The sequence below is a fragment of the Heterodontus francisci genome, chromosome 3 (assembly GCF_036365525.1).
Source record: "Heterodontus francisci isolate sHetFra1 chromosome 3, sHetFra1.hap1, whole genome shotgun sequence".
In the NCBI taxonomy this organism is placed as follows: domain Eukaryota; kingdom Metazoa; phylum Chordata; class Chondrichthyes; order Heterodontiformes; family Heterodontidae; genus Heterodontus; species Heterodontus francisci.
Window position 1 is genome coordinate 30763738 of NC_090373.1, and position 10252 is coordinate 30773989.

The 10252-nt window shown below is 40.3% G+C and overlaps 1 protein-coding gene across 1 annotated transcript in view; it reads left to right on the top strand.

Annotated features, from left to right (window-relative positions):
* Positions 1-8236, top strand: part of tsnax (translin-associated factor X) — a 151465-nt gene extending 143229 nt beyond the window's left edge. The window contains exon 6 of the mRNA XM_068020793.1: positions 6793-8236. Coding sequence (XP_067876894.1) covers positions 6793-7173 — 381 coding nt within the window. The 3' untranslated portion in view covers positions 7174-8236. The remainder of the gene's footprint in view (positions 1-6792) is intronic.
* The last annotated feature ends 2016 nt before the right edge of the window (positions 8237-10252 follow it).

The following is a 10252-nucleotide window of genomic DNA, read 5'->3' on the forward strand; positions in this document are numbered from 1 at the left end:
GTGTGTGCAGAAGCTCACCTGAGGGTCAAATTGGATATCCAGGTGTAAATAGTCTTTTTCAGGCTCAGGGAGTGATCGGGGAGAAGGATGGGGGTGTTGGCTCAAGAACGAAGTTTGGGGCGGGAACCGAAGGCAATGGATTCGGTCTTCCCAATATTTAGTTGGAAGAAATTTCTGCTTATCCTGGACTGGATGTCCGATAAGTAGCGTGACAAATCAGAGGCATTGGAGGGATTGAGAGAGGTTGTGGTGAGGTACAGTTGGGTGTCATCAGTACGCATATGGAATTTGACATGTTTTCACGTGATGTAGTTGAGAGGCAGCATGTAGATGAGAAATAGGAGGGGAGGGTGGGCCAAGGATAAATCATTGGGGCCTCCAGAGGTAATAGTGCAGGAGTAGAAAGCGAAGCCATTGCCGATGATTCTCTGGCTACGACTGGATCGATATGAATGTAAAATAGGCAAGGGCAGTTCTATCCTGAGGACAGTAGAGAGACATTGGAGGGGAATGGTGTGGCCAACCATGTCAAAGGCTGCAGTCAAATTCAGAAGGAAGAGGAGGGATAGTTTACATAGGATGCCATTTGTGAGTTTGATAAGGGCCGTTTCAGCTGTGGCAAGGCCAGAAACCGGATTAGAGGGGCTCCAAACATGGAGTTCTACCTTCGTTCAGGCATGTACCTATACACCACAAAGTAACAATTTTTTATTTACTCGTTCTTGGGATGTGAGTGTCGCTGTTTAGGCCAGCATTTATTGCCCATCCCTAATTGCCCTCGAGAAGATAATGGTGAGCTGCTCAAGGGCAATTAGGGATGGGCAATAAATGCTGGCCTAGCCAGCGATGCCCACATCCCATGAACGAATGAATATCAGTATCTACCTGACTTCAGTACACACACTGTCTAATCTGTTGTGGAAAGATGGGCATGGATGACTTTGGAGAGGAAATAAGAGGTTAGAGATGGGGCAGGAGTTTGCAAGGACAGAGGGGTTAAGGATGAGGTTTTTTTGAGGTGAGGATTGATGACAGCAGATTTGAAGGACGGCAGGGACAGTACCTGAGGCAAGAGAACCGTTCACATCAGCTAACACAGGAGCTGCGAAGGGAAGTTTGGTATTCAGTAGTTTGGTGGGAATAGGGTCGCGAGAGCAGGAGGTGGGTCTCATGGACAAGATGAGCTCAGAGGGGACGTGGGGTCCGATGGGAAAGAAACTAGAGGATGCGAGTTGAAGGCTAGAGCAGATCCTTAGTGAAAGTGCTTCTGTTTTGTAAAAAAATTTTTGAGGACTTGTATTTTAAAATTATGGACATTTCAGTTTTCCCAAATAAATCAAAGATTTCATGGACTTTTTTTTTTAAACAAGGGCCACTGAAAGGTCTGGTTTGAAAACAAACCTTTACAGGATGTCACCTGCCTTAAGCTCAATAAACAACATAAACCTTGGTGACTTGGGAAGATGTTTACAGAGAAGTGACATGTCAAGATTTATGGTGGTCAGGAGGTTTCGCTTTTGCGATATTTTGGTTCACTTGGGGTGTGGACTGTTGTTGAATGCAGTTGGATTTGTAGCCTGCTAAAAAAAGATCCGGCTCCTCTTTCTCTCCCTCTTTGGGAAAACCCTGCGAATCCAGTGTGTGACAGCTCAAATCCCTGATGCTGCATTTCTCCTGAGACACTCTTGGAAGGCCTGCCAGATTATGTCACTACGTCGCTTGAAAAGATCCCAGTGATCCGTCTATGTGTACTTGGACGCCAGACTGTGCATTATTTTTGGGACACAACATATCTCATCCTTTTTCTTAAAAAAAAATTATATCGCAAAGTATTTTTTATTTTGTAAAAGACCTCTGCAGAGAAAATTTCTTTTTACTTGTGTGTGTGTGTGTGTGTGTTATTTAAGAAGAGAACTGTTATATATCAATCTGTGTTAATGTTTTGCTTCATTACTGGATAAGTCTTGTTTATAGTAAACTGATAATTTAGTTGTTTATTAAAGAAACCTGGTGCTGTATTTTATTCTGGGATAAAGAGTAGAGTATATGATTGACCGTATCGGTAAGTGAGTAAACATTTAAATATATGTTGTGTCAGAATGGGTGAAAACCAACTGTAAATTATAGTATTTTTGTGCACTTAGGTGTTATTGTCAGCTGCCATTATATATAGCATGTTTAAACTTGATTTACTTCTGTGTTCAACTGGATTAAAATGGAGGGGGGAGGAGATCACTTCACCAACAGAAGGTGGGATAGCTACTTGAAGGAGCCTGCTCACATGACCCAGAAGCTACTCTTTATTAGTCTGTCTGGCTTTGAAACAGTTTCAGTTGGAGAACAGCTCGTCCAATAAAAACAGCTGCCTTGAAGCTGCATCTCACTGTCTCCGGGGCCTGCCTGCAAGAAGAAGGAAAGAAGCCACAGTCTGCAAAGCAGCAGGAAAATCTCTCTGCCAGTTTCTTTCTCGTCAAAAAGGGTGAAATCAGAAATGAAGCTGCATTTCCAGTCGGTTAATACCAGCTTTGGACTTAATGATAGCTAAGAAATGGACTCTAGTTTCAACTGGAACCTGCGTCAGTTTGTAATTAAGCTATTTTCTACTTGGTAAATGTCCTTGCCCTTTTGATGCCTTTACCTTTCCTTGTATGTTTGAGTGTGTGTTAAAGTTAAAACAAAGAAGTAGGGTTTATTAACAACAGTGTTGTTGTGGTCCTTTAAAAGTCAGGGTTCACAAATTGAGGGAGTGGAGAAATATGCCATCAGGGTTTTTTTTTTATAAAAGGGAAAACTTTAAATCACTATCTGCTTACAGACTGTTTGTTGAAAATAGAGAGATATTTGTTTTCAAAATTAACTACCTGTTTGTAACAGTTGTGACCTGTGGAGAAGTGGAACTAGAGAAAGACAGTGCACTCCTCCCACTTCAGTCATAACATATAATTGGGGGCTCTGTGCTAGATGACCCAAAGCCGATGTGCAATTGTAAGTGGGGTGATAATAATTGAAAAGAGGAAAAAGAAAAATCAGGTTTCTTGTGCATTAGAGTAAAGTTTACATTAGCGGAATGGATTTGTCAGTTGCTATGACCTTTCTGGAGAAGGAGGACTTCTCCCCGAGTGATTTGAGAAACATAACCAAGGTTAGGATAATAGCATTGGCAGCAAAGTTAGAGTTAAAACCAGGAGATATAATTGAGGCAATAGCACAGCATTTGAAATTGGAAGGAGGAAAAGGCAATCCAGATGATAATTCAGTTAAATTAGCTCAGATTCAGTTGCAGATGTAGCAGCTTAAACTGGAAAGGGAAAGAATTGGAAACAAAAAAAACTTGAGCTTGAACAGGAAAGTGACCGAGGCTCTGAAGCGAAAGAATCGCAGATTGAAGCAAGCAAAAGAGGAAGCTCGGGCTGAAATTGAGCAATACCGTCTAGAGAGAAAAGGAGTTAAAAGGAAAAAGAGATGGAAAAAACTTGAGCTTGAACAGGAAGGAGAATTGACAGTGAAGAAACTTGAAAGAGAGGAAAGGGCAAAAGGGAGAGCATTTCCAAGAAGAAAAGGAAATTCAAATTTAAAAAGCTGGAACTAAGTCAAAGGAGTGGCCTTGACTCCAGGGAAAATTCTGGTGAGGAAAAAAAAATCTGACTGCAGCCTAGGACCCAGTGAAGAGCTATTTAAATTTGTGCAAACCCTCTCGAAGTTTGAGGAAAGCGACATAAGGGCATTTTTCATTTCTTTTGAAAATATAGCTAGGCAGATGAAGTGGCTGATGGAAAGCTGAACACTGCTTATGCAAAGCAGGTTAATAGGCAGAACTCATGATGTTTATGCTATGCTTTCAGAGGAAGCTTCTGCAGATTATGAAATGGGAAAAAAGGCCGTTCTCTCTGTTTGAGTTAATCCCTGAAGTTTATAGGCAGAAACTTCAGAACCTCCGCAGATTGGCTGGGCATTGTTCTGCGGTTTTTGTCTTCAGTCCTCTTTTCCTTCCCCCACAAGGATCAAGGATAATGTATTTTTTGTTATTTTGACTGATACTCTGCCAGTTTTCTCACTATTCATATTTCCCATGTGATCAAAATATGCTGGTTAAGAAATTAGAATGAAATAGTATAATGTAATTGTTTAAGATGGCTAATGTCAGTGTTTCGTCGTGAATTTGGCAGTGATGATGAGCACGTAAACAGTATTCAATTTCGGTGCTGATGTCTCCCAATGGCCCTTTATTTTCACTTGAAAATCAAGATGAAAATCCCAAGAAATCTCAGACCCCACTAACAAGATTGCTGTCCAATGATAGCCACTGGCCACATGTGGCTGATTGGGAATCCAGATGTAGCTAATTTAATTTTTGATTTGTAATTAACAACTGAATAGATGCCATCACTGGACGTGTCACCTCGATACTCTTATTGAAAGGTGGGATTACTTTTACCCATTAGTCATTACGGCACAGAAGGAGGCCATTCGGCCCAGCAAGTCCATTGCCAACTCTCTGCAATCCAATTAGTCCCATTCCCCTGCTTTAGCCTTGCAAGTTTATTTCCATCGTATTAGATTAGATTAGAGATACAGCACTGAAGCAGGCCCTTCGGCCCACCAAGTCTGTGCCGAACATCAACCACCCATTTATACTAATCCTATACTAATCCCATATTCCTACCAAACATCCCCACCTGTCCCTATATTTCCCTACCACCTACCTATACTAGTGACAATTTATAATGGCCAATTTACCTATCAACCTGCAAGTCTTTTGGCTTGTGGGAGGAAACCGGAGCACCCGGAGAAAACCCACGCAGACACAGGGAGAACTTGCAAACTCCACACAGGCAGTACCCGGAATCGAACCCGGGTCCCTGGAGCTGTGAGGCTGCAGTGCTAACCACTGCGCCACTGTGCCGCCCTATCCAATTTCCTTTTGAAATTATTCATTGTTTCCACTTCCACCACCCACATAGGCAGAATGTTCCAGGTCATTTCTGCATAAAAAGGTTCTTCCTCACATCTCTCCTGCATCTCTTGCCCGAAACCTTCAATTTGTGCCCTTATAATATCTGCTAATGGGAACAGCTTTTCTTTATCTACCTTATCTAAACCTGTCATAATCTTGTACGCCTGTATCAAATCTCCCCTCAATCTTCTTTGCTTCAGGAAGAACAACCCCAGCTTCTCCAGTCTAACCTTGTAGCTAAAGTCCCTGATCCCTAGAACCATTCTGGTAAATTTCCTCTGCACCTTCTCAAGGACCCTCACATCCGTTCTAAAGTTGGTGACCAGAATGGGACACAATCTAGTTGTGGCCTAACAAGGGCTTCATAAAGGTTCAGCATAACTTCCCTGCTTTTGTACTCAATACCTCTATTTATGAAGTCCAAGATTCCATATGCTTTGCTAACTACTCTCAATATGTCCTGCCACCTTCAAAGATCTATGCACGTGATCTCCCAGGTCCCTCTGTCCATATACACTCTTTAGAACTGCGCTATTTACTCTATATTGCTTCTCCCTATTCCTTCTGCCAAAATGCATCACTCACACTTCTCTATTAAATTCCATCTGCCACTTGTCTGCCCATTCTGCTAGCCTATCCTATCCTGTCCTGCTGCAGTCAATGGGTATAATTGTCTGCCACATTTCCAATTTTGGTATCATTGGTAAATTTTGAAATTTTGCTCTATTACAATATCCAAGTCAGTGGTCCCAGCACTGAACCTTGGCAAACACCACTGTCTACCATCCTCCAATCTGAAAAACAACCATTTACCACGACTCGCTGTGCTCTGTCCTTAAGCCAATTTTTTATCCAAGCTGACAATGACCCTTCTATTTCGTGCACTTCAATTGTTAACCAGCCTTATATGCGATACTTTGTCAAACATTGCATTCCCTTCATCAAAAATTGAATTAGTCGAACGTAGTGTGCCAGTTACAAATACATGCAGGCTCTTCTCAATTAACTCAAACCTCTCCAAGTGCCTGTTGATTTTTCCCCTGATTATTGGTTCTAAAACCTTACCCATCACTGATGTTAAATTGACCAGCCTGTAGTTACTAGGAATGCCTTTACACCCTTTCTTCAATAAGAGCGTCACATTTGTCACTTTCCAATCCTCTGCTACCTTCCCGTATCTTGAGAAGTTTGGAGGCTTATGGCAAGCCCTTCTGTTATCTCCATTCCCACTTCCTTTCGCAACCTGGGATGCAAGCCATCTGGACCAGGTGACTTATCCATTCTAAGGATAACCAGCCTTTCCAGTATGTTCTGCCTATCGATTTTTCACTCCATCCAATACCTCTATCATCTCCTCTTCTGCTGATATTTTGTCAGCAACCTCTTCCTGATACAAAGTAATCATTAAGTATTCTAGCCTTGCCCTGTGCCTCTTAAGTATATATCACCCTCTTTGTTGCTAATTAGCTCCACCCCAGCTCTTAACAACCTACTTACTATTTACATGCCAGATGATGATTTTTAGTTCTCTTATGTTATTCTCATATTCACTTTGCCAATCTTATTTTCCTCTTCTCTTCCCCTCTCAACTTATTGTATTTGGCCTAGTTCTTGCTTGAAGAATTCATCTGATATGCATCAAAACACTCTTTACCACACAAAGTGCTACTTTATAATGAAAATCCAATAACCAAAAGGAATAAGCACTTTCAAGATTTTATTTCAAAGTTTATAAATAATCTTTTCCTTTTAACTGTTTAAAATTCCTTCTTTGGCAACAGGCAATATTTAATCTAATGTGTACTTTCCACTTTTATTCATTCTTTTTAACCGTGCAGGACTCGGCCTTATCCGATTCACAGGATGAGAAACAACAACAACTCTGTCTACAGGTGACTCCCACAGACTACCTCTTGGGGATAGCAGATTTGACTGGTGAATTGATGCGCATGTGTATCACCAGTGTAGGAAATGGGGATATTGAAACACCTTTTGAGGTGAGCCAGTTTCTACGTGATATCTATGATGGGTTTACATACATTGGTAATACTGGACCATATGAAGTTTCCAAGAAGCTTTACACATTAAAACAAAGTCTAGGAAAGGTGGAAGATGCCTGCTACACCTTGACTGTGAGGGGCTCTGAAATTCCTAAACACATGCTTGCTGATGTGCTTAGCTCAAAAACTTCCATGAGTGAACATGAGGAAGGCATATAATTAATGAGACATCAAGGGAATGAGTTTTGATCTGTTGGCATACACTAGTTATTTGTTAGCTTAATTGAGAGTACAGTAACTTACATTGTTGAGTTGCACATAACATGCAACCAGGAGATCCATCATTAAATATTTTTATATTTTCTCCAAATGTATTTAGCTGTAATCTATGCACAAGCTTCATACAGATTGTTTTCTAGAGGCTGCTTTGACTACAAAGATAGTCCAATGTTGATCCAGGATCTTAAACTGCGCATGTTCAAAATGAGTAAAAATTTTTCCAGTAAAGAAATTGTATGTATATTCATTGATACCTCAGAATCTGGCAGAATAATACTGCTGCTACTTTACAGCGAGCACAGTGAAGTCTCATTTATGACCTGATTTTTTTTCAAATTGGTGACTGGCTATCAGATGGGTATATTTTAGATTATTATTATTGGTGGGGGGGGGGCGGGTGGTGTAGGTAGGGGGTAGTTTACAAATTTAAGTTTCCACCTTTGTATGAAGTTTGTCTTTGCTAAAAGAAGTTCTATTTTTTGTGCATCAGAACTAATTGGTTTGTGTCAGTACACACAAAAGAACAAATTTCATTGTATGCCATTTTCACATTATCTTTCCCTCTTAAAATTTTAATAATCAGTGTTTGTTTGGATCCTATCCTGTGGGTAAAACAGCTACATACTTTAGACCTGTGTGCTGTATACAGCATCTTTGAAATGAAACTACAATTGTATATGTTGTAAAAACAGAACATGCTGGAAATAATCAGGAAGTCAGGCAGCATCTGTGGAGAGAGCGCAAAACTCTCCAGATGCTACCTGACTTGAATATTTAGAGCAGGTTCTGGTTTTATTTCAGAATTCCAGCATCCACAGTATTTTGCGTTTGTAGTTGTATATGTTGGTTTGATCCACATCTTCGAATATGAAGACTGGATGGAACTTGTCTTAAGCTTTTAATGTAAATGCATAACAGTTTAATTCAGAATATTGTTGCAAAAATGCTTTTCCATTTTTCTGTACTTGCTTATCCAAAATAAAACACTGTTGAAATTCTGAAATAGCAGTACTGCGTCAGTGATTTAATTGCCCCAACTATTTAAAAGATCAGTGCCAGTTAAATAATGCAAAGTCTAAGAAATTAGTTAGCTTTAAACATTACAAGTAAGGAATTTAGTACATTTTCCAGTATTAATAATGGACAATACAAATTGCATTTGTCTTTTTTACATGAGAGTTTTTTTGTTTTTAAACTTAATAATTGCATCCAAGAGAACAAAGTAGTACAGAATATACTTTGCTTCAGCAGCTGCACCACTTCATACAAATGATTCCAGTTCTGGTCTCTTGCACATCCCCAATTTTAATTGCACTACCATTGGTGGCTATCCCTTCAGCTGTCAGGGTCCCAACTTCTGGCATTCACTCACTAAAGCATAAACCTAGCAACTTCCGGCAAGTGAGTTTAACCTTGGTGGTGGGAAAGCTTTTAAAATTGTTAATCAAGGACAAAATTCAGTCACTTGGACAAGGGTGGATTAATTAAGGAAAGCCAGCACAGATTTGTTAAAGTACAAATAGTGTTTAACTTGAGTTTTTTGATGAGGGTAATGCAGTTGATGTGGTTGATGTACAAAAGGCATTTGGTAAAGTGCCACATAAAAGGCTTGCCAGCAAAGTTGAAGCTCATGGATACAAAGTTGGCTGAGTGACAGAAAACAGTTATGGTGAATGGTTATTTTTCTGATTGGTTCCTCAGGGGTCAGTATTATGACCACTGCTTTTCTGGAGATATATTAAAGACCTAGACTTGGGTGTACAGGCACAATTTCAGAATGACATAAAACTTGGAAGTATTGTGAACTGTGAGGAGGCTAGTGGAATGGGCAGGCACATGGAAGATGACATTTAATGGGGAGAAGTTTGAAATGATAAACTTTGCTAGAAAGAATGAGAGGCAATATAAAATAAAGAGTGTAATTCTAAAGGGTGTGCAAGAACACAGAGAACTGGAGTTACATGTGCACAAATCATTGACGGTGGCAGAGTTGAGAAAGTGGTTTAAAAAGGCGTATGGGATCCTGGGCTTTATAAGCAGAAGCATAGAGTACAAAGGCAAGGAAGTTATGGTGAACCTTTATATAAAAAAATTGGTTTAGCCTTAACTGGAGTATGGTGTCTAGTTCTGGGCACCACACTTTAGGAAGGATGTGAAGGCATTAGAGAGGGTGCAGAAAAGATTTATGACAATAGTTCCAGGGATGTGGGGCTTCAGTTACGTGGATAGATTGGAGAAGCTGGGGTTGTTCTTCTTAGAGAAGGTTGAGAAGAGATTTAATAGGAGGTATTCAAAATCATAAGGGGTCTACACAGAAACTGTTCCCATTGGTGGAAGGGTTGAGAACCAGAGGACACCAATATAAAAGGTGAATGGCAAAAGAATCAATGGTGAAAGGAGGAAAAACTTTTTTTTTTTAAAGTTAGTGGTTAGGATACAGAATGCACTGGCCTGAGAGTGTGGTGGAGGCAGATTCAATCATAGCTTTCAAAAGGGAATTGGATGAACACCAGAGGAGAAAAAAATTGCAGTGCTGTGGGTAAAGGGCAGGGGAGTGGGACTAGCTGAGTTGTTCTTGCAGAGAGCTGACTGACATATGATGGGCTGTATGGCCTCCTTCTGTGCTGTAACCATTCTATGATTCTATAAACCTCTCTTTCCTCCTTTAAGATGCTGGTTAAAAACCAACTTCTCTGACGAAGTTTTTGGTCATCTCTCCCAATATCTTAGTGTCAAATTTTGTTTGCTGATATTCCTGTGAAGTACCTTGATAAACACAAGCTGTTGTTGATTTCACAAAATAAAATCTACACATAGACCAGGTCACTGAGTTCCTTTGGGGTTAGCTACTCTCTCAGGGAGCCTACCAATGACAAGGCAAGAAGGAGCTAACAGTAGACACCTCTTTGAGCAAAGCTGTTGAATGTCATCAAAACCCATATTCTTTTCCCTCCCCTACTTAGCATAATTACTTTGAGTATGTAGCCCTTTTGACAAAAGGAGATGGATAGTAGGCTAT